The sequence below is a fragment of the Pongo pygmaeus genome, chromosome 13, assembly GCF_028885625.2.
Source record: "Pongo pygmaeus isolate AG05252 chromosome 13, NHGRI_mPonPyg2-v2.0_pri, whole genome shotgun sequence".
Classification (NCBI taxonomy): domain Eukaryota; kingdom Metazoa; phylum Chordata; class Mammalia; order Primates; family Hominidae; genus Pongo; species Pongo pygmaeus.
In genome coordinates this window covers 60,723,655-60,747,457 of record NC_072386.2, presented here as the reverse complement: position 1 = coordinate 60,747,457, position 23,803 = coordinate 60,723,655, and the positions used below count along the sequence as shown (strand labels likewise).

The 23,803-nt window shown below is 37.3% G+C and overlaps 1 protein-coding gene across 19 annotated transcripts in view; it reads left to right on the top strand.

Moving 5' to 3' along the window:
- The window catches only part of TRPM3 (transient receptor potential cation channel subfamily M member 3), a 904,985-nt gene that overhangs the window by 305,472 nt on the left and 575,710 nt on the right, over positions 1–23,803 (top strand). For 9 of the 19 annotated variants that reach the window (XM_054501732.1, XM_054501731.1, XM_054501723.1 and 6 more), the window contains exon 1: positions 20,684–21,127. The exons of 6 other annotated variants lie outside the window; for them this stretch is intronic. In XM_054501732.1, coding sequence (XP_054357707.1) covers positions 20,951–21,127 — 177 coding nt within the window. In that variant the 5' untranslated portion in view covers positions 20,684–20,950. Of the gene's footprint in view, positions 1–20,683; positions 21,128–23,803 lie in introns of those variants that run through there. 4 more of the 19 variants (XM_054501725.2, XM_054501716.2, XM_054501715.2 and 1 more) reach the window with 1 other exon arrangement.

Here is a 23,803-nt window from a genome sequence, read left to right as displayed (position 1 = left end):
TTTTGGAGTTGCTCTGCCAAGAGACTGACCAGCTCAAGCCACTCTCTTGAGAAACAGGAAACCAGAGATCTTGATAGTTGGAAGTTTAGTCTAGTGTTACGAGCAAGGGATGAGATAAATTCTACCCTCTTGACTATGGATTTGTTATTCTTGACCCTATTCAACATTTCAAAGTTTTTATATAACAAAGGCAAACATTAAGATAGAAACACTGCAGTTTTGACAAAACTCTTTCGACTTACTTATGGAAACATTCAGGCATTATATACTGGTGTTTTGGACAACGTCCACTGTAGAGAAGAAACTTGGATATATTATGGCCCCAGTGAATGGAATTTCAGAAAAAATCAAAACAAGTACCGCAACAAAAATATTAAAGATGCTCTTGTGGAAGAAGAAATTCCATTTCATAGGAAATCAAAAGGTCATGCCAAAGTAATTGAGATTTTGCAAGACAACAACCAGCAGAATGACAGACATGAGTGAAAGTGGTATGAGAAAAATATAGTCAGCTTATAAAATGTAATAAAAATTTATTTTAAGTGGTAGTGATATTATTAATCTCATCATTCAAGCCTCAGAGATCTGCTTCAAACACTGACACGTTTTGTTGCAGATTCTGACAACCTGATGTTGTACAGATAATCACATTAGCTCAAAATATTTTGGTTGTGTGTTTGAAAAGCCCTTTTAACTTAATAAATAATACATAGACAAAAGAATTTTTTGGAACCAAAATTAGCTAAGAAAAATCTATAGTACTTTGAAATAATCAGTAAAAGAATGAAGTCAAACTTAATAGATCATAGGGCGAGTTACATCCATGGCTTGTTATAATCATTTTGAACTGTAGTGGGGGTTTTTGAACACTAAAATCCAGCTTACATGTGAATTTCATTGTTTTTTGTATTTTTCTGAAAAGCTCAAAATGTGTATAAATCATGTAGGAATATTAGCACCACATCCAGCTAGAGATATTAATAAAGATCTCTGAAGCTGAGTACATTGATTATTGTTCAAATTAAGTTACACAGTCTTAGTACAACTAATTATCAGAATCAGAATAAAAAACTTTAAAACGTGAAGAGTCAAACTTTCTTATTTGTTTGTGGAAATTTTTATTTTACATGTCAAAGATACATCCTATTTAATGTTCTTGATTTAAATTCTTATAAGCATAAAAATATAAAAATGTGATATGCATAATCTTTTTTATAGTTCAACATGAATGAACACATAACAAGCCAAACATCAAGTGTCTTATCTGACTACTTTTGAAAATAGAAACTAATTACATTTGAATATAATAGAGTCCGGCTCAGGAATGCTCCTTTAAAACCCCCTGGTCTCCCCAGGCAGAGCCAGTTTCCTTATTCCTCTCTGTTAACATCATACCTTGCTTACATTTATATTATTGTGCTTTTCACTATAATGCATTTATAAAGTATATTACTATATGGTATTTGCCTGAATAAGTACATGTATGACTTAACAGTGAAGTACTAGCCTTGTTTCTCTTTACCCTTCCTCCTTATCTCAGTACCTGACACATAGCAAAAGCTCAATAAGTGTTTGAATGCATGAATGAATGAATGAATGAATGTATGAAGAAACATGTTGATTTAGGGCATTCACTGAGGAAAGTTATATGCCTATTTGCTTTAAAGATATTGTAACATAAAAATATTTTCAAACATTATTCAAGGATGGGATAAATGACCAAACTTGGGGAGGTGTCAGGATGTCATATTGAAGATGGGGAGGAGAGAAGAAGAAGTAGAATTGGAACAGATTCAGAGAATGAACGAAGGAAAGGAAATAGCTGTACTTTCAAACCCCACACTGTGTCTTTTGGAAATGAAAGACAATGTTGAGTAGGAATTTAAAACACTGGAGATACGGTGACTGGGCTGATCACATCTCTGCCGCTTCCTAGGTTTGTGACTTTGAGGAGGTGAACTTTTTTTGTCTTTCAGTCTCTTTCAGAATTTGCTTCCTATATCTGCTTAAATTGAAGCATTCAGCTGCAAGTAACGGAAAACATATTAGTTTCTTAAATAATAAAGGCATTTGATTATCTTGCATAATTATTAATAGAAGTCTGAGGCTGTTGATTCTAGGTTAGTGCAACATTTCAGGATGCCAGCCTGCTATCTGTCTTTCTCTTGGCCTCTCCCTCATGGTTTCAAGGTGATCGCTATAGCTCTAGGTATCACCTCCTCAAATAACAGCATTCCAGAGTTAGGGAACGAGTAGAGTGACAGTAAGTAGCATAGCAAGGGCTGCAAGAGAGCTTGGATGCTTTTTTCGTTTTTCAGGAAGGGAAGTTCTTTTCCCGAATCTCCATGTCATTTATTTCCCTGATTGACCAGACTGTATATAAAGGATACTTGGAAACAGGCATCTTAGTTTTTAGCTTCTCTAGCAGAGGCACAAGTAAGAAAGAGGTTGAGAATGTCGGTTAGGTAGCCAACTAAGAGTACGTGTCCCTGTTGGAATAAGGATTATTATTATTTCTTAGCACTGTGGCTGGCTACAGGGTAAGTATTCATTAGGTATTACTACTTTTATTATTAACCATTCTGTACTGCAGTGAACAAAATAATTCTAATGTAAGTTAGAGTTTCTATGGCAAAATCGGCTAGTTCCTACCAACAAAATTTTTAAAATAAATTATTTACGAGCTCAGACATTACTTTTATTACCCTTTTAGTATTATCTCCACCCCATCCTTTTCTTATCCAACCCCCACTCTGTTTTTGTGAAAATTACCAAACATAGGAAGTAGTTTGTTCCTATTTTTAAGTCTGAAATGTAAACAGTGGTTTTTCTGAAATACCAATTGAGATGAGTGGAAATTTTTGTTTTAATTATTTTGAACACATCTCCAGGAATTAATATTGAATTTTACCTCATAGCTTCACAACTGATAAAATTTTCATAGCAGAAAACCTCTTGAGATATAGTACCTTGCCACATGGCCATTTCTATGTGTACTCTTTAGCTAGTGGGAAAATGTATCTAATATGCTGTTCCCATCAATTTAATCTTTGAGAACACTGCTTACTTCAGTTACAACATGAATTGTGGTGAGCGAGGACAGCAATTTGGAAAGATAAAATAGCATGTATTTAGTGATTCTAGTAAGAATACCAAAGAGGTAAACAAAATTAACAAAATGAAAAGTAACCTCTAGAGGAGAGAAGGATGAAGGTAATAAAATCTACAGACAAGTAAGTTATGCTACCAAATCAAGAGACCCCTTTAAATATACTAATCATGAGGCATTCTTTATACAAGCTATATGTTAGAATTTGCAAAGTCAGTGGCCCTGAGCAGTAGTGTTCATGTTTGTAAGTGGAAAAATAGTCACCTTAAAAAAGTCAATTTATATATTGAAGAAAGGAGAAGTATACATAACTATTTGAAATGTAAGTTGTAAGTACACCGAGGGGATCAAAGAGCCAGTTAGAGAAAAAGAAGTTCTCCCCAAGGAAGCCTGATATGATTTCTGTTTAATAAATAGTTGACTATTGGGAAAAAATGGGATTGTAATCCAGACATATTATTGAATGATGTTATAATCTGTTCTATTTTTTAAAACAACCATATTGAAATATAATTTACATGCCATAAAGTTCACCCATTTGAAGAGTACAGTTCAACAATTGGACCTATTATTTTTAAGCAAACCAAACTGAAAAAAAAAGAAAAAGGAGAGAATGCTTAGAAAAGTTTGATTTCCTATTAGAAACTCATATAAATACTGAAAAATCTCCTGGAGGACAAATTTTTCATTTAAAACCCAAAAGCAAATTAAAAGTAATTTTATATACTGCATTTTTCTCTGTGTCCTGAGTTCAGGCACCCATAGCCTATGCGCAGGATCATCTCTACCTGGGGATGGAAAAGCTCCAGCATTTCTCCTGAAATGCATGGGAACATTTCAGGCATAGACAGAGGCATAGAGGGAAAATTGAGTGCAGAAAGATGCCATAGAGACCTTTGATATGGACCCCAGTGTGTGAGTTTGAGAAAGCCAGTATTATTGTTATGTTTCATTTCCATGTTTTCTTGATTTCTAATACTTCCTCTCCCCAAGGCATCATTGTCTTTTTTTCTTTTCTTTTCTTTTTTTTTTTTTTTTTTTTTTTGAGACAGAGTCTTGCTCTGTTGCCCAGGCTGGAGTGTGGTGGTAAGATCTTGGCTCACTGCAACCTCTAGCTCCCAAGTTCAAGTGATTCTCCTGCCTCAGCCTCCTGAGTAGCTGGGATTACAGGCGCCTGCCACCGCACCTGGCTAATTTTTGCATTTTTAGAGACAGGATTTCACCATGTTGGCCGGGATGATCTTGAACTCCTGACCTCAGGCAGTCTGCCCACCTCGGCCTCCAAAAGTGCTGGGATTATAGGTGTGAGCCACCTCGCCCAACCTATTTTTAATTGCAAAACTTACCTTAACATATATTTTCAACTGTTTAAATAATGTAAAAATGTTACTTTCTAAAAATACTTAAAATGTATCCTCCAAGCCTGAAGCTTCCTTTTGGACATTTTACAGAACTCTCTTGCATGTTACTCCTTTGGTAACATATCAAAATAAGAAACTGATGAGGGTTAAAGTTCAAAGTCATGTGCTTTTCCATTTAGAAAATAAAAGAGAAATAAAAGAAGAGCCATATTTTTCCAGGAAAAAGATTAAGATAATTAGAATTGCTCAGCCAATTTACCAGAGTTTATGTTGACACAATTGCCAAATAGATTATCTATAACCCCCCTAATGGATCTTCAAAACTCTGTTTGCAGAACTCATTTTTTCATGTTACTGTGTTATGTTTAGATGAGCTGGTCTTATGTATTGACTTAAGTACTTAAGTTAATTTGTTTACTTGATACTTATTAAGCTATTAGATTTGTATTTGATGTTAGTTCTTTCTACAAAGGGAGAAGCGATATATAAAAAATAATGGATTTTTGCCTTAGGTTGAGGTCATGAAAATGATCGTACTTAATCTTAATTTTTTTTTGAAGAAGTACCTTTTTCTTTGTCGGTTTTGTATGAATTTTAATACCTTTTTATTAGTTTTAAAGGAAAACCACAAAATAAAAACTAACTTTTGCATTAATAAGCACACCCTTGGAGTGTCTAGAGGTTGAGGAAAAACTTAGTTTCAACAACTAAAAAATGAAACATAAATATTGACAGGTTTGCTTTCCTTGTACTAGTCTTGGTTCAGTTCATCTTCTACACAGATGCTAGAGTCATTTTAAAATGCAATTCCAATTACATTTACTGCACACTTAAAAACCTCAATGACTCCCCCACCCTCACTCCATCCGCTTTAATGATACAGTTTAAACATCTTAGCAACTGTCGTCGTCCACACCAGCTTCTTTTGCTGTACAAAACTACTTCTTGTCTTCAAAGTGCACCATGGGCCTTCTTCCTTCCTTGCCTTTTCCAGGGCTGTTCTCACTGTCTAAAGTGACTTTCTCTTACTTCTGTGGCTGAACTTGCTAAATGTTTGTGCTTCTAGAAGGAGCTCAGAAATCTCACGTCTCCCTGAGGCTACTGTTCCTGTGCCCTCTTCACATTCTTTGCATCTCTCTGTCTGGACTGGGATTAAGAAACACACCTGGGAGGAGCACCCTGGTCCCTGTTCTGTAGTAAGCATATGAATTTCCTTAGACACACCATAATACCACTGGAAATGTGTTCAGGAGGAGGATATTAAATTTGTTATGTATGATTGTGAAGAAGTAGGATTGATAAGTGAAAATCCCTAAGAAGTAGGTTCCAGTCGCAATATGGTCCTATCCCTGGACTGCCTTCTCAGGTGGATGAGCCTGGGTACATGTCAACCTTTGGCTTCACTAGATGGAGTGTCCATGTTTGATGTCAGAGCTGAATAACTTGAAGCTACAGAGAACAGGCTGAGCCTAGCAATCTTCCATCATTTCCCATGTGTCACTCAGTCCTTCCTCCAAAGTCAACTTTAAAGGATTAAACCTTCTTGAGCCACTAGCTACATAATTGATGTTTTCAGCTTATCTAAGAGGTTGAATATCCAGTTGGATCTTACCTTTAGTTTAGCACTTAACATGCTATGTGAACTTCCTGTCTTCTATAGTAGTTTGTCTGTGTGTTCAATCCTTGTGTGGACGATGTATTAATCTCTTTGTATCCTCAGTACCTGGCGTAGTGCTGCACACATAGCAGACATGTAGAGGAATTGATTGAATTAAATTCGCCCAGCTAATTGATGTTAATTAAATCACGCTTAAATGGTGTCTTTATACATTTACTAAACTCTTAAATTCATGGTAATGCTGCAAATGTGGCATCAAATCCTATACCCAGAGAAATATACATAACTTCTCAGCAAACAATAAATAATGTTTGTATTTTGTATTAGTAACACTAGAAGTATGACTCTGTTTCATTCTACTGAGAAAATGAAGCAGATCTATAATTTGCTGGGTTTTTTTTTTGCCTGAAGATAAGCATATGCTCAAATATATCTGAGCCAGATGTTCCACAGCATAAACTTGAGTAGCATGCAAAACTCTCTACTTATATCCATAATTCCATAATGTTCTAGGTAAGCTTAGCCTCCTAGGTTTTCTTGTTGCATGAGCTCTGTAGTATTAGGTAATATTTGCTTTCTATTCAAAATAGGTAGTGCTGAAAATGTCTTATTTCGTGGATTACTGGAAATTGATGGAAACAATCTGAGACTCAATGGAACTAGTCTTAAAATCTAAACAGCCCTTAGAAGAACTCAACAGAGAATCAACATCACTCTTATTATATATATTATTCCGAGACCCAGACTAGCAAGGTGCTCTGACAGAGTTCACATTGCTACTTTTGGGTACAGCCTGGAAAAGAATAGAGTTGCCTTGACTTCCATACTATTCCCATTCTGTTATATGTAATTGAATCTCCATGGCTTCTGCTTCTCACTCTTCTCTCTGTCCCCCCAACAGAACTGGAAGTGACAGATGGAAGGATTTGTATAAAGAGAAAGCTAAATAAAGAGGAATAGGGAGCTGAAGAGTGACTGAGTATTTGCAGTCCAGTATATGGGTAAGATGCCAATGGAAGATGACATTATGAGCATTCCTGCCTAAGACCCAAATAAGTTTTGGCTCTAGGTGAATGCTTGAGGAGTCACTAACATAATTTGAGCATGCTGAAAATTGTCATAAGGAGTATTTTGGTGATTTGGGATTTAGGTAGGTATGTTCCTGTGAGGCTGTGTTTACAGTAAGAGTTCCTCTCATTGACTTTCTCTTTGTTTACCTCTTGCCTTATCTTTTCTATTTCAAGGGGTTAGAGAGTTTTCACACTGAATTTTTCCCCAACTGATTTAGTACCAGGTGGACAGCTCTAGAAAGAGATGTTCCCTATTTTCTGGCTGTAAGTCCACAGAGCTTAATTCAAGGTATTGACTCTGAGCTTCAAAGTCTCTAGTGGCTTAGATTCTAGAAAACTAAGAAATCTATGTTATCATTTATTCAGCAACAGACCAATAAGATAGCATTCAATTCACTCATTGCTTTTGCCAGTCAACTTTGTGGCAGAGATCACTGCCACATTGAATTATGCAGGATTGAATTTGTAAGACTAAGATGACAGGGGTTTGAAGGCATTTGGAGTCTTTAATTTATGGAGATAATGTTTGTGAGAAAGGAATTTTTTTTCTTCCCTTTTTTTTTTTTTTTTGAGATGGAGTATTGCTCTGTCACCAGTGCACTGTCGCGATCTTGGCTCACTGCAACCTCTGCCTCCTGGGTTCAAGCCATTCTCCTGCCTCAGCCTCCTGAGTAGCTGGGACTACAGGTGCACACCATCACACCCAGCTAATTTTTGTATTTTTAGTAGAGATGGGGTTTCACCATGTTGGCCAGGATGGTCTCTATCTCTTGACTTCATGATCCTCCCGCCTTGGCCCCCCAAAGTGCTGGGATTACAGGCGTGAGCCACTGTGCCTGGCTGAAAAATCTTTTAAGAATATTTGGAAATATGAAGCCACAGGCCTCATTTAGAACAGATTGTGGATTATATTATCGAACTGAAGATCCCTGTATTCACAATTGCTACTTAAGAAATGTTATCACACCATTTGGATGGGCCTATAATAAAAAAGAATAATAAAGGATTGTGGTTTGGTCAAATATCAGCAAGGAAATTTTATTCAGTCTTTAAAATGTAATGAGAGAGAGATTGAGATGCAAACACACACACACACACACACACACACACACACACACACACAAATACACACAGAGTTTAGATAGTAGGCAAAATGATGAGACCAGTAAGGAAGAAGAATGCAGCAGAGGTAGTTTTCAAAGCAGCTTACTAACCATAGAACACTTATAAGAATATGTAAATAAGTGTTTGTCTGTGCTTAGATTGGAAATGACCTTTCTTCAGCATAACATCTGCTGTGTGTGCTATAAAGAAAATGGCTGCTAGAGTGAATGTATAAATGTTAAAAATTTCTTGTAAATAACAACATCATCAAAATTAAAAGCTATGTGGAAAACAACAAAAATACTAGCAACTCACATGACAATGGATTAATGTCCTTAATATAAAAAGAACTCTTATGAGTTAATAAGAAAAATAAAACTCTAATAAAAGAAGAAGCAGCCTGGCGCAGTGGCTCATGCCTGTAATCCCAGCACTTTGGGAGGCCGAGGCAGGCAGATCACCTGAGGTTGGGAGTTCTAGACCAGCCTGACCAATATGGAGAAACGCCGTCTCTACTAAAAATACAAAATTAGCTGGGTGTGGTGGCGCATGCCTGTAATTCCAGCTACTCAGAAGGCTGAGGTAGGAGAATTGATTGAATCCGGGAGGCAGAGGTTGTGGTGAGCTGAGATCATGCCATTGCACTCCAGCCTGGGCAACAAGAGCAAAACTCTGTCTCAAAAAAAAAAAAAAAAAGAAGCAGCAGCAATTTGCTAGAAGAATTACAAATGGCCACAGGAAAAATGGAGCTTTATAAGTTACCAGATAAATGTATAACACATTTCTTTTTCTGTGATCATCTTGGCCAAAAATTAATTTAAATTAATGATATGCCCAGTTTTGTCAATGATTCACTAATAAGGACGTTCTTATACTTTGCTGAGGGGCACGTAAAATGGTTCAACATTGCTGGATAGCAATTTGGAAATAACTATCAAGAGCCTGAAAATATATTCATGATTTATGAACTAATCATCCTTCATCCTAAATTGTATCTTAAGGAAATAATCAGAGATGTGCACAAAAACATATGATTGAGTACTGTACTATATATCCATAATAGCATTATTTATAACATTAAAATTGCAAGTGAGCTGATTATCTTCCATTAACTAACATAATAAAATCCTATATAACCATTAAGTATTGTATTTTCTAAGAATATTTGATAATATGGACATCAATTCATGTATAATAAGTGTATTAAACTATATGAAGTATATGAAGTATGATTTTTAAAATACTTGGTAATATTTCTAAAAATTACATCAACAGTTATTGATGGATAATGAAAGAATAGATACATTTTAATTCTTTATATTTTTATGAATTTTAAAATTTTTTGACATAAAAATTGTTCTTTTATTATCAAGGAAGACAATAAATACATTTTCCTAATGTACAAAACAATCATGAAATTTGAGTTTATAGTTTGGTGAATTCCAGCAATTCTATACAGTTGTGTAACTGCCACTTTATTCAAGACATAGAGCATTTTTATCACCCTGAAAATGATCCTTATGTCCCTTTGTAGTTGATTTCATCTCCCAAATGATCCCTGGCAACCATTGCTCTGCTTTGTGTCACTTTTGTCTTTTCTAAAATTTCATACATAATTTTGAGATTCATTCACGTTGCTGCGTCAATATTTTGGAAGAATGCTCAGTATGTGGTTCCCTCCAAGAATTAACTGTAGAGGGAAGAGGCCATAGAGCATAAGGCAAAGAACAAGAGATCGAGACTCAGATCTTGGGGAAGTCAACCTATATTCTCGGATTCTCAGTTTGCTCAGATGTAAAATTAGGATGATAATATCTTTCTTACCCTTATCTCAGCATCATTATGGGCAATGGATCAGAATATGTTTGTTTAACCACTTTGTGAGGCATCAACATCGGTTTCTATTTTTATTATTATTGTGAACCGGATTAAAATGGCTGATATGTAATTCAGTGTTCCTGTCTCCTTCAAAATGAGATATGCCTTTACATAAAATAGAGAGTTGCCTTCATAAAGGTGTATTATGACATCAAGTTAAGCCTTTGATGAATTGCCATCATGGGAAATGTTTATGAATTGTCCAGATTTTTAATGAGTGGCAATTGAATTCTCTAGCTTGAGTTATTTTCAGATTGAATTTTTGATACCTGTACTTACTCCTTTTCCTCTTTTGCTTTTCTTTTCCAAAACTAGTTCCTCTGTATTTAGATGTTGGTCTCTACTTGCAGTTTAGAGTCTGAGAACTTTTCCTTTTATTAATTTTTTGAGAGTTGAATAAACAATTCTTAGACTTTTTAAGGCTATGGAGTTGAGATTTGGGGAAGCAAAAGGGCACTGTAGAGTCAGTATGTGTTCAAATCACTTTATAGACAAGCGATAGTCACCATAAGGAACGCTAAATGACTTGCAAGAAATGATTATAACAAACATGGCTAGTTCACTCATTCTTCATTTGTTCATTCTATAGTTAACAAATTTTGATTGAGTTTCCATTATGTTCCAGACAGTCTGCAAGGATCTGGGATACAGTCGACAATTGCCCTATAGAAATTACATTCGATTCATAGATTAAGGCCAAAAGTAAATAAACCAATCAATTAAATAGTTACCAATTCTGAAAAGTACAGGAAGAATTCAAACAAAGAGCTGCAATAAATGTTGAAGGAGGGCTCAAGAGATCAAGGAAGGACTCTCTAGGGAGATCACATGTAACCTGAGTTTCACAGCATGAGAAGGAGCTAATCTTATGAAGAGCTGGAGGAGAAAGCTTTAGAAGAGGGAATAGCATGTGTAAATGTCCCATGACAGGAAACAAAACTAGAAGAAATAAAAGTGGTTAGGCATGATGAATTGGGAATGTCAAGAGTTGAGGTTGGAGAGATAGGCAGGATCAAATTTGTCACATCATCAAAAACGAGGAGTTCGGAGTTTTTCTTAACTCCATGGAGAGAACTAGATGATTTTACTCATAGGAGTGGCTTGATCTATTTTAATCGTGGTGTTTTCATAAAAGTAAATACATCATGCTCTCATCTGATCTGTAGCCAACAGGTTTACTTGCAAAGAATTTAATTAAAGTACAAAGAAAAACATACCCATTAAAACTATATCCACCTATTCTTTACTAAAACAATAATTATGAGTTTTTCCTTGGGATAGTATCAGGCACTACAGAACATTATAATTCTTTCTCTATTATCATCTCTCTCCTTCCTTATTGAGGAAGGCTTCCCAGAGACAGCTGGGTGTCCCATGCAGTCAACCAGATATCCTATGCCAACGCATGTACCATTTAGGCGCCTGTGGATGGCTTTGGCTGGATGCTGAATAAAAGCAGTCAGAATCTGATTTATTAACCAATTTAGAAGCTGCTATAAATCAAATTCATCTTTGGTACCTTTATTTTCTAACTTAATAGCTTCAAGTTAGTAGTAGAGTCTTGATAATATTGTTTTATTTTCTCCCTAAATACTCTGAACATTTTATATGAAGTCCAAGTAAATGTGAATAATCCCTGTAACCATATAATTTTACTTATATGGTTACAGAGATACCTTTGGTCTGTACTTACTATAACAGGCATAAAGTTTCTGGCCACGTGCATCTTTTGTGTCATTGAAACAAACATCTTGTTGTCATAAGTTTCTAGAATATTATCTTTCACTCATGAATAATGATAGATCATGGTTTTTTTTTTTTGAGATACCAAACTTGAGTATCTGAAACTAAATCAGTTACCTTAAAAGCACATTTTACTTTTTATGTGTACGTTTTTGAACCTTATATATCAAGAGTTTATCTTTGAATTCAAAACATAGCTCTGAAACTTACAGTGTAAACTTGGGTGAGTATTTAATCTTTCTGTGCTTTAGTTTCCTCAACTAGAAAATGCAGGTAGGAATAAAAGTTGGATAATACTGATAATTACATGAGTTTGTATATGTTTAAAAACTTACCTCATATTTGCAAAAAATCATGTAAGTTATTTAGAAACATCCCTTTTTCCATTTAATAAATAGTGTTTCAGGCATTGTGTTATATATTGAGCATACCAAATGAGTACAGACAATCCTTATCTCAACAGAGAGGCCAGCCAGATGTAACTAGAAGGTAAGGAAAGGGATATGGAAGTCAGCCGTGCAAATAAAAGAAACCCAGAGCTTCTGGAAGAACCACTGCTGCTTCTGTGCTTTGCAGGATTCTGGTGTTAGGTTAGATAAGTTGGGGTCATTGGGTTGTTTTTCCTTTTTTCAGATTTGTCAGAGCAAATACTAGCTTCTTTTTGGGAAGCCACAGGAACCCTGTATAAATATTTTTATTTAATTGGCAGCAGCATATTGTAATGGGTAAAAGCATGGGTTATAGAATAAGATAGACCTGAATTCAAGTCTGTTTACCAGCCACGTGACCTTCTGCTGGTTTCTTAACCTCTCTGAGGCTATTTCCTCATCTGTAATACTGGGATAACAATACTGTAGACTTTACAGGTTTGTTATGATAACTAAATGAGCTATGTGCTTAACACTGTTTAGCACATAGTAAGTGCTTGAAAAAAGTTATTAATCATCATTTTAATATTATCACATAGCCACTATCTATTTTAAAAATAAGGACTCATAAAAGTTAAATGAATTGCCCAGTGACTTAATGTGGATTCAAATCTGTTTCTCCCTGATTTCAAAATCCATGTAGTTTGCATTTATTTTATGCCTCATCAGGAAAAAAACAAAACAAAAACTGGACCATTGTCTCTCATAAAGTAAAATCATTTAATCCCTCCCATTACTATTAATGTTAATAAAAATAAAATGAAAGGTTCCTGGTTGTCAAAAATATGATACCAGAATAAATATCACAATGTTGCATTTTTTAGAAGGCTGTCGAAAATAGATAGCAAGTACGGTTTTCATTAGCTTTCTGTATTAAAATTCTCTACCAAGCAGAGTTACTGCTTTGAGGATCTTCCAGATCACAGTATGTCTCTGTTTCCCAGGTGAGCGGACCTTATGGTCCAACCCAGGGCTGGCCATTAATGCGAGAAGCCCAGATGCACAAGGCAGGGTGTGTGGCTGGGGCAGGCCCCCAGCTTTCATTGGTGTGAGTCAGGAGGTGCTTGAGAAGGTATATGTGAGGTTTGAGCTTGAACTTGTGTTTGATTTTGGTATGCATTGGCCAAGAAATCTGACTTCCGCTGCACTGTTAATAGTGAATGCTGAGCTTCCCTCCAATTCATGCAAGTTATTCAAGCAGTAATTGGAGATTCACTGCTTAAATTTCTCCTCCTAAAAGATATTAATTCGTAAGTTATTTATCAAGTTGGTCAAATTTATGGCTTTCATAATGAAAATGCATCTAAAATACCTACATTCTGTGTGTGGGTGTGTATTTGTGCTTACACGTGTGTATGTGTTGCAGATATTTAAACTTAGTTTAGAAAGAGAACATTTACCATAATGAATAGCATTGCAAATATTAGAAGAGTGAATATTAAGTGATCAGAAATGCACATCTCAAATTCTTATATTTTTAACAAGCCTCCGGGAACTCATTAGAATTTTTGAATTATACTAAAACCCCCTCCCCTTTGTGAGTGGAAATTTTAGGGTTTCAAGGCTGAATAAAGTTGTATTTTAGCTCTAGGCCTTTGAATATCTGTTATACATTTTTTGGTAGGTGTATATGTAGGATTTCTATTTTTGGTAAGGTGGAAGCTGCTTATATACCTTTGTCTTTTCCAAAGTGAGACATTTTATATATTAAAGTTTTACTCCCCATTATTGGAATATATGATTCCCTCTCATATACACTGTCTATTTTAAAAGTAAGGACTCATGGGACTGCAGAGGAAAGCAGTAAGGAGAGTCAGAGGTGGGTCTCTTCTCATGTGTCCTCTGCAGCTTCTTCTCTTACTGGAAGAAACAAAGGAGGAGATGAAGGTGTTTTGTTTTGCTTTGCTTTTCCTAGATCACTAGCTGTGGGAAGGGTGGCACATATGACTCCAGTATTGGTAATAATAAGTTGCTAATATTTTTCTAGCTCTTACCATGTGTGGGAACTTCTTCTAAGGTTTCTGCCCATATTGGCTTATTAATTTCACATTATCCCTTTGATGAAGGTAATATTATTATCCCCAGTTTGCAGATGAAGGAACTAAAGCATGTTGAGATTAAATAACTTCCCCAAAGTGACATGTACATGGTAAAGCTTGGGTTTACCTTCAGGCCATTCGGTCTATGGCCTGTGCGCTTATGGACTATGCTACATACACTGCCAGTGGTATCCATGAACAAGATAACAATACTATTACTAACAACAACAAAAGTAATTGAATTTAAATGTGTTTTTCTCTATGTTAGCACTGTGCTAATTGCTTTAACCTTCACAAAAACCTGGAGGTGGAAACTGTTGTAGACCCCATTCTTACAATGTGGAAACTAAGCCTCTGAGAAGTTGTGTAACTGCCCCCAGGCCACGTAGTGGGTAAGAGGAGGCACTTAGGTTTGGATCGAGTCTGTCTGACTTGCAAAGTTACAGATAAAGATAGGGAGGATGAAACACAGACAGTCCAGTCCCTCCTCATTTCTTGAAACAAGCATGAGCTTTCCATTAGCCCGTCACTACCCGCCACCACCTCTGTTACAAGTCGGGGTCAAAAAGAGTAAATTACTCACATCAGTTCAGGGGTGTGTGTGTGAGTGTGTGTGTGTGTGTGTGTGTGTGTGTGTGTGTGTGTGTTTTGGTCAGCTATTACTTAAAATCTATGTTGAGTATTCTAATTAATTTAGGAAACGATGTTTAAAAAGAAGCTAAATTATTAGTGAGTTTCCCCTCAAAGCTTCCTAAAGGACCTTTATGAGAAGTAATTCAAGAGATTCCAGAGGATTAATAGACTACTATATTTAAAGTACCCCTATAACATAATATTGAATATTGCCCTGAAGAGAGTTGGTTTTTTTTTTTTTCCTAAAAACTCTATACCGTCACGTGAAGAAAGATTAATGGCCCAAGATCCCCAGTGTAAAGAAGAGGAAGTGTGAGTGAAGCTTGTTAAGTATCCTTATACATTTGGAAAACTATGCTCTGGGAGAAAAACTTGACTTGGAAGTTAGAGGAAAGGACATTTCACCTCAGTCTTAGGTAGAATTTTCTGTCAACCAGAACTGTACAATCATGGAATGGGCTGTCTCAAAAACTCACCCACTCTCTGTCACCACAGGCATTTGTGCAGAGGGTGGACAGAAGTCAGAAATGCTGTCCCAGTAATGGAGGGAAAATGAATAGATAACAATTGTAGTTATATTTTTATTTTACATAGAATAAATTCTTCTTAACCTACTTAACAAAGTGAGCCATGTATTTTGATAAATTTTAGTGTATTTTAGAATCTATTATCTACAAAAGATGGCAAAAGGGGAAATATACCTTAAGAAAGGAAAAAAGTTAATCTGTTTGAAAACATATATTTGGAAATACATTAAGGATTGTTCTGTAGGTAAATGGAATCTATAAAGAGATCTAATATTTTGGAAAACACTGTAGAAGCATCAAAAAATGCCTAAAAATGGTATAGCTCTATTTGAGTGAAGTTAAAAGGAAGAAACAGGAAAAGTATGTTTTTTGACAAAAATGATAAATTGCCATAAAGTTCATGAGACAAACGATTTTTTGAAAAAAATAATGGTTCTAGGTCTTTGAGGAATCGCCACATTGTCTTCCACAATGATTGAACTAATTTACATTCCCACCAACAGTGTAAAAACGTTCCTATTTCTCCACAGCCTTGCCAGCATCTGTTGTTTCTTGACTTTTTGATAACTGTCATTCTGACTGCTGTGAGGTGGTATCTCATTGTGGTTTTGATTTGCATTATTCTATTTATCACTATTCAGTGATGTTGAGCTTTTTTCCGTATGTTTGTTGGCTGCATAAATGTCTTCTTTTGAGAAGTGTCTGTTCATGTCCTTTGCCCCCTTTTTAATGGGGTTGTTTGCTTTTTTCTTATAAATTTGCTTAAGTTCCTTATAGATTCTGGATGTTAGACCTTTGTCAGATGGATAGATTGCAAAAATTTTCTCCCATTCTGTAGGTTGTCTGTTCACTCTGATGATAGTTTCTTTTGCTGTGCAAAAGCTCTTTAGTTTAATTTGATCCCGTTTGTCAATTTTTGCTTTTGTTGCAATTGCTTTTGACATGTTCGTCATGAACTCTTAGCCTGTGCCTATGTCCTATATGGTATTGCCTAGATTATCTTCTAGGGTTTTTATAGCTTTGGGTTTTACATTTAAGTATTTGATCTACCACAATCCCATTAGTGGTATGTATCCCCCAAAATATAAATCATTCTATTTTAAAGATAATGTACACATATGTTCATTGCAGCACTACTCACAATAGCAAAGACATGGAATCAACCCAAATGCACATCAATGATGGACTAGATAAAGAAAATGTGCTACATATACACCATGGAATACTATGCAGCCATAAAAAGAACGAGATCATGTCCTTTGCAGTGACATGGATGGAGCTGGAAACCATTATCCTCAGCAAGCTGACACAGGAACAGAGAACCAAACACCGTTATGTTCTCATTTATAAGTGGGAGCTAAACAATGAGAACACATGGACACAGGGAGGGTAACAACACATACGGGGGCCTGTTGCGGGAGGAGAGCATTAGGATAAATAGCTAATGCATGTGGGGCTTAATACCTAGGTGATGGGCTGACAGTGCAGAAAACCACCATGGCACACATTTACCTGTGTAACAAACCTGCACATCCTGCACGTGTATACTGGAACTTAAAGTAAAATAAAATATTTAAAACAGAAAATTCAAAGCACAACAAAATTAATAAAAGAGGCCAATCATTAAGCAAGCAAGACGTTAGTATTAAGACTACAAAACACTGAAGCAAATGAAGTTGTCTACAAAGGCTCACCACTGGGCTTGTTCCTGGTTTTTCCCCTGGATGCTTAAATATCATCCTTCTGCACTAGGTGCACTACATCCATATATTAGAGCCTGAAAATACATGTACAATTGATGTCCAGATACCTATGAATTTTAATTTTGTAATAATAAACTCTGAAAAATTACATTGCAGCACTGTTTTTTTAGTGTTGTTTGCAGAAAACACATTTCAGAGGGAGGCTTTTGAGTTCTCTGTACTACCTGGTCACTGTGTCATTTCCTTTCTGTTTTCTTAGATTTTCATGGGTCAGCTGCTTTTATATCCAAAAGATATAAAGAAGACAGGGTGCAAAGTGGTACAATACTATATTGAGGGTGCTATGACTTTTTTGAAGAGAAGAAACATGGTCTTCAAAAGAAAGAATTCAGAAGGTCTATACAATGGCCCCCTTGTCAGTATTGAGAATGAGCTCAAATTTCATCATGATTCTTTGGTTTAGTATCATTTACACAGAAAATAAAAAGGGAAGATAATCAGTGGGAAGTGGGCTTTTCTGTAGCATGGGAGAGAATTAGAGTTGGTTCAAAGGCAGGCTTTGGAATACAGAAATCTGATATACCCTGCTTGCTATTTTTTAGTATACTGAAAGCTAGTATGATTATTTCAGAGTTTTAAGCCTGCTAGAATTTGTTCTGCAGATATGTAGACATCTACATTCATAAGATTTATAAGTAAGCACTTCGAATTTGTGAGATGCTAATATCTGGGGCTGGGCTTGCTCCTCTCTGCTTTTTTTTTTTTTTTTTCTCATTAAACTTCTCTCTAAAACTGGGGAAGGCATCTTCTATGTGAAAATATAATTTCTTGAAAGTAGAGAGGAGGGTCTTGAAAACCCTTCTTTAGATGTTTTGATAGCAAACAATTCTGGCACAAAGCCTCCCCAGTGATGGATGAAAAACTGCCTCTCACGCACTGTCATCCTTCTTTGATCTTTACCTCTTTTGCAGTGTAATCTCCAAATCAATTCCCTGAAGGTTTTGTGCTTTTCTCCTTTAATTGCCATTAGAGAGGGCTGTGAATCCTCCTACTTCCTCACTCTGCATAGTTGCATAGTTTCTAACAGTTCTCTTTGACCAAAGTTATTCAGTAAAATTAAAGGGGATAGGAGGATCAAAGGCCATGTGTTTTCAGAATGATGCTGTCATTTTTGTGGGGTCCCTACCATTTTGAAATAGTGCAGGGCAGGGGATAGGCAATTGCAGTTTTTCAGCATTTTCATGGAGCAGAGATCTCACCACCTTACCAGAACCACTTAAGGGCATTCATTTAAAAGGTTAGAAATGCTGGAGCCTTCCCCACTAAAGGCAGCATCTCACAACCTGATGAATACCAGACTACACTAGGAAACCCACGCTGCTCTTGCAGTCTCCCACCTTCCTCTTTACCCCATTTATTAAACTCATGGTAACTCACAAGAAGCATTCAGTTTTAATTTGTCTTGCTTGACTTCATTACCTACTACCATATGTATGCATGCTTAATGAAAATTGTCAGCGGGCTTCCGGCTCAGAATCAGCACATGCTACCCAGAAGATGGATCATGGTACAGGTATTTTGTGTATGCCAGGCACTGTTCTAAGTGCTTTGCCGATATGAGCTCATTTAGTCCTCACAACAACCGTAGGCATGAGGGTTTATTTTAATCTCCATTGTACAGATAAGGACTCCAAGACACAAAGAAGGTAGGTAAATCTCCCAAGACTAGCTTCAAAATTGGAATTTGAACCGTGCAGCTTGATTCCAGAATTCATGCTGTTAACTAATACATCAACATCAGACCAAAGTAATAATCTGAAAGGAATGCTGAACGTTTCTTCTTTAAAGTCTTTAACTCTTATGTAAGATTAAATTACCAAAAAACAGAGGCAGTGGTTTTATTCCTAGAGTCCCTTTTGAAAGAAATAGGAGACAAGAGAAAGCTTGTCTTTACAGCCTAGTAGACTGGTTTCAATCCAGACTCCAGTAATACTAGTATGTTAGACTTGTTACTAATTTCTCTGGACCTCACTTGCTTAATCTGTGAGATAAGGATATGACCATAACACCTACTCCATAAGGTTGACATGGGCATAAACCTATGTGATGCATTGTGCTAGGTGATACGTGTGAGCCGTTATTATTTTAATACTGCCTTCAATCCTTTGTGGAAATAGAATAGTAACAGAAAATGAATCAGCTGTGTATGAGATCTATTAAAGTGATATTGTTTGATAGATAATCAGAGACATAAATTTTACTATACAAGGTGGGTCAATGGTCTGTCTTCCACCGGTGGACTAGTTTTCTGCAATATCTTTCTTAAATTTTTGACACAAGACCATTGTGAGTGAAATGGTGTTGTAGCGCAGTGTGTCAGGTATTGATTTCATGCTGGGGTGGGCCTGTGTTGTCCCAGTTCTGAATTACAGCAGTGTATCACATCTGCTTGCACCACTCCCAGTTCAGCTCTGACTGCATAATAGTCATGGAGCTGGGATTTACCAATCTCTTCAAGTTAATTAGAAGTGGAAAATCAGCATAGTCACAGAGGAAAAAATAAATAAGATGGCGATGCTCCAAGGATGTGGGGATTCTCCCCATAGGAGTTGTCAGGTCAACTGCTCCCACTGAGGTCTGATGCCAGGGGGCACATGGGAGCGGAAGGGGGGTTGTGTCAGGAACTCCCTTCTCCTCTCACCGTCCCAACTTACCTTCTCTATGTGAAATTATCAATTTCTACCTTCAAATTGAAAAGCTGTCCTTTAATTCTCTCTCTCACCACAGGAGTCCTAAAGACTATACATTCCAACTCAGCAACTATTTCATAAAGCCTCGTTAGAAAATGATGGGTGTGGGCACCCCACTTGAGGAAAGTCCATTCTTTATAGACAGCATCCCACGTGGCACTTTATGGGTTAAACTTGTGTTGCAGAGAAAGGGTATCAAGTGGCTTTCCAGGAGATAACCCCCATTTAAAAACTGCCATCTCTAAAAGGTGAGCCAAATGCCCCTTAGTTTACACTGCTTTCTATGAAAGGAACAACCCAGTGTGTTTGAGTTTGCTTCTGTCTCAGTGTCTATCATCTGTACAACGGATTATCAGGATGAAGACTGTCAATCACGGTTAATAAAAACCTCAGAACACGACAAAGCTCTCTTTTACTATAGATGTATTTGATGATAGCCTCACTTTATTATGTCACATAAATCAAAAGGGAAGCATTTATCTCATCATTCGGAGGCACCCCCTCTCTCCCTGTGTCCTCGCCCCTCCCCCCGTACCAGTTCCCAGTCCCTCAAAGATGCTTTGTGCAAGAAAGTGCAAGTTTCCCGTTCTGGCTTCATTTTTGTTCCCTTTTGCGGTCCTCCTGGCTCCCCCTCAAACCAAGCTAGCAAAGCAATGGCCCCGGTTCCCCCCCAACGCCTGACCTGCGTTTACTGGGAGGAGAGCGGGAGAGGGAGCGCGCATTCCGGAGCAGGCTGCTTTGACTCCGACCACAGGCTGTTTTGTGCAGGCTGTCCCTCTCCTTCAAAATCGTGTATCCCCTCCCCGAAGCAGCAGGCAGTGTGCCTCCATTCAGCCACATTTGGTATGCATGAGCACGGCTGCAGAGAGAGGGGAGGTGGCTTTCTTAAGAAGGTTCAGGGGCTCAGGCAAGGCTACTTGACTAGTCTTCCAAGTTCCAGGAAGCCTCTGCCCTAATGGAATTTGCAGGTGTGGAGATGACCATGGGATGCCAGAGCCGTGGGGGACCGTTTATTTTCTAGGCATTGCTCAGGTTTTCAGTTTCTTGTTTTCCTGGTGGAATTTGGAAGGGGTCATGAATCAGGCTGATGCTCCTCGACCCCTAAACTGGACCATCCGGAAGCTGTGCCACGCAGCCTTTCTTCCATCTGTCAGACTTCTGAAGGTACTGTAACTTGCAGGTTTGAATGGTGCTAATTGTGCTTTTCAGATTTAAATAGCCAACTTGGGGACTTGGGCAGGGACGCACCTTTGGGGGAGCCTAAATGCATGTAGTACTGGCTCTGTGGTCCGTGGCTGGAGAGAGGTTCTCAGTACTCCTGCCCTCCCCCTACGCCCCCCACCCACATCCCGCGGTGTCAGAGACAAGAGGCTGGTGCGAACCACACTCGAGAAGGAGATTTTGGTCTCAGAGAATGGGCTACCTGGTGCTCCCCCACCCCTTTTAACCATTCCTAAAACAGAATGAATTAACTTCTTTGGGAGGGTGGGAATAGTAGTGGGAGTGAAATCTCTTACCCTCTTGTGTTTGGCTCCTGGGCTTTTCTTTCTCTCTCCCTGGGGAAGCCCTTCGACCCACTTTCCCTTTAAATGGAACCAGAGAGAACAAAGGATTCTCCTCATTAGTTTAAAAGCTTTGTGTAGTTAGGTGGCCAGTCAGGTGAAGACGAACAAAGAATGAGCCTCCTCAGACAGTGACTTTTTTGGTGCCCTTGTTTTTAGAAAAAGCATAAAAATGTGAGTCTCCTGAGTGGAATCAGTAGTGGGAAAGTATTGTTAAACATATATTGAATGTCGGCTCTCTCTCTAGCTGTGAGTCACACAAAAGAATGGCACTACACCTGAGCAGGAATTGCCACCGTGTGTCTGCAGTGCTTCTCTTTCCAGAAGCAAATGCATTAAAGATACTGAAAAAGTCCACACAACTCTGTACTAATCCACCTTCACGATCTTTCTTGTAGGGGGGAAAACACAAATTAGATTTAAAGGTGCAGGAAACAATCATTTTTGCCCAGCAAATAGAAGGTGGTAATACTTAATAGGGAAAAATAAATATCTCTGATGTTCTATATCCATTTGAAGTTAAAAAAGGCAAAGTTCTTAATTCTCTTTTCCTGAGTATATATGCTCTTTTGATTTAGTGACCGCTGAGCATTGAGTCCAGTGGGCTACAATGGAAAATTAATGAATTAGCCCTGAATACATTACACTTGGAGAATTTTGTTCTGAGGATGTGTTCTGGTTAGGTAAGGTTTGATGGGGACAGTTAGTTCCATACAGCTAAGTGGTGCCTCACAACAGAGTATTACCCCTTGCCTGAGTTTTCCTTTTCTTGTTAAACACCAACTGGTATTAACTTTCAACAAAGGCTGCCCCAAGTGCTGTTCAAACTCCCATCATATGGTTGTCATGGTGATGGCTTGCTTCCCTAGGGACTATTTAGGAGGAAAGGCAAGTTTGGGTATGGGTAGTAGAAGAGACTTTTCCTTGGATATGTGTGTTTTTGCTGTGTTGGAACAACATGTGTGATAGGGCAAGAAAAAGAATGAGGCCAGAGAATTAACAAATCGGTGTACATTTTCTCCAGAATCACTAGTGAATCAAGAGTCAAGGGCAAAGAACGGGCATATCTAAGTCTCACTGAAAGAATTCAACTCCAGTAATTCAAAGTGCAATGAGAAATATTTTTTCAGTTAAAGTCATGTATCAGCTTTAACCCAAAATAATGCTTTTTAACTCTTCTTGACAGATACATGACTATCACTCTCCATATATGATTAATTATTATGCTAGTTTTTTAAAATGGAGAATGTTATTCATTTACTAGTCACAAAACCAGCAGAGAAGTACCTACCTGAGGTACTTCTTTTAGAAGAAGCTCTGTCTTTTTAGGAGAGTGAGCTCTGTCATCTTTTTTAACTGAAAGTACTGTCCATACTTTCAGGAGACATTGTTAATGCTACAGCAATACTTTCATTGGCATACAGCTCGATCTTACCATCCTTTATTAAAGTGATGCTTTGTAATAATTTATTGAATAAAGTGCATTACTGTGTGTCCTTCCCATTTTTTAATATCTAAAAGACAGGATGGAACCTTACTGGAGAACTTTTTTCCCAAATGACATCTGTATTTTTGAAAGATCATAGCTATCCTCTGAGACTTCGGATATTGAGCACATTTCAAACTCTTAAAAAAATAAAGTCATACCAAGTTCTTTCAGCAATACTTAGAAAGAAATAAAACCTGCTTTGGTATATGAGCAATTGTATTGTCCACTCTCTGGCTGTGAATGCTATGTATTTTTTTCCTATGGATTGTTGTATGTTTTTCCTATGGATTCCTGTGTTTGCTTTGCTAGTTCCTATGTATTCTTGCCATTTTATCTTTTGAGTAAAATGTAAGTTCATGAATAATAATTTGCATGTTTTCGTAAATGCTCTTCCTGGCTTAATCTAGAAATGAAATATTTAATAACAGTATTTCTTATGTCCCTTCCTTTCTTTCTCCTCCCTCCCTTCCTCCCCCTTCTCTCTCTTGTTCCACCTCCCTCCGTACTACCACCACTATGTTAATTTGATGAATGGATTCTCTGGGAATCCAGTAGATTATTGAAATCTTAAGGTAACAAAGCCAATTCTCCTATTCAACAGGTAATTTTTATTCCTCTTCCAAGCATTGTTCTGATATCACCTGCCCTCTCTCAGTGCCCCTACCTGTCAGTAAATGCAGTGTAGGTCCTGATGGCTTGATTAGATTTAGCTAAACTCTGATCAGTCACCATTTCTGACAGACTGGACTCAAGCCAATTTCCCTTTCTATCCTTTTCCTTGAAAATGTG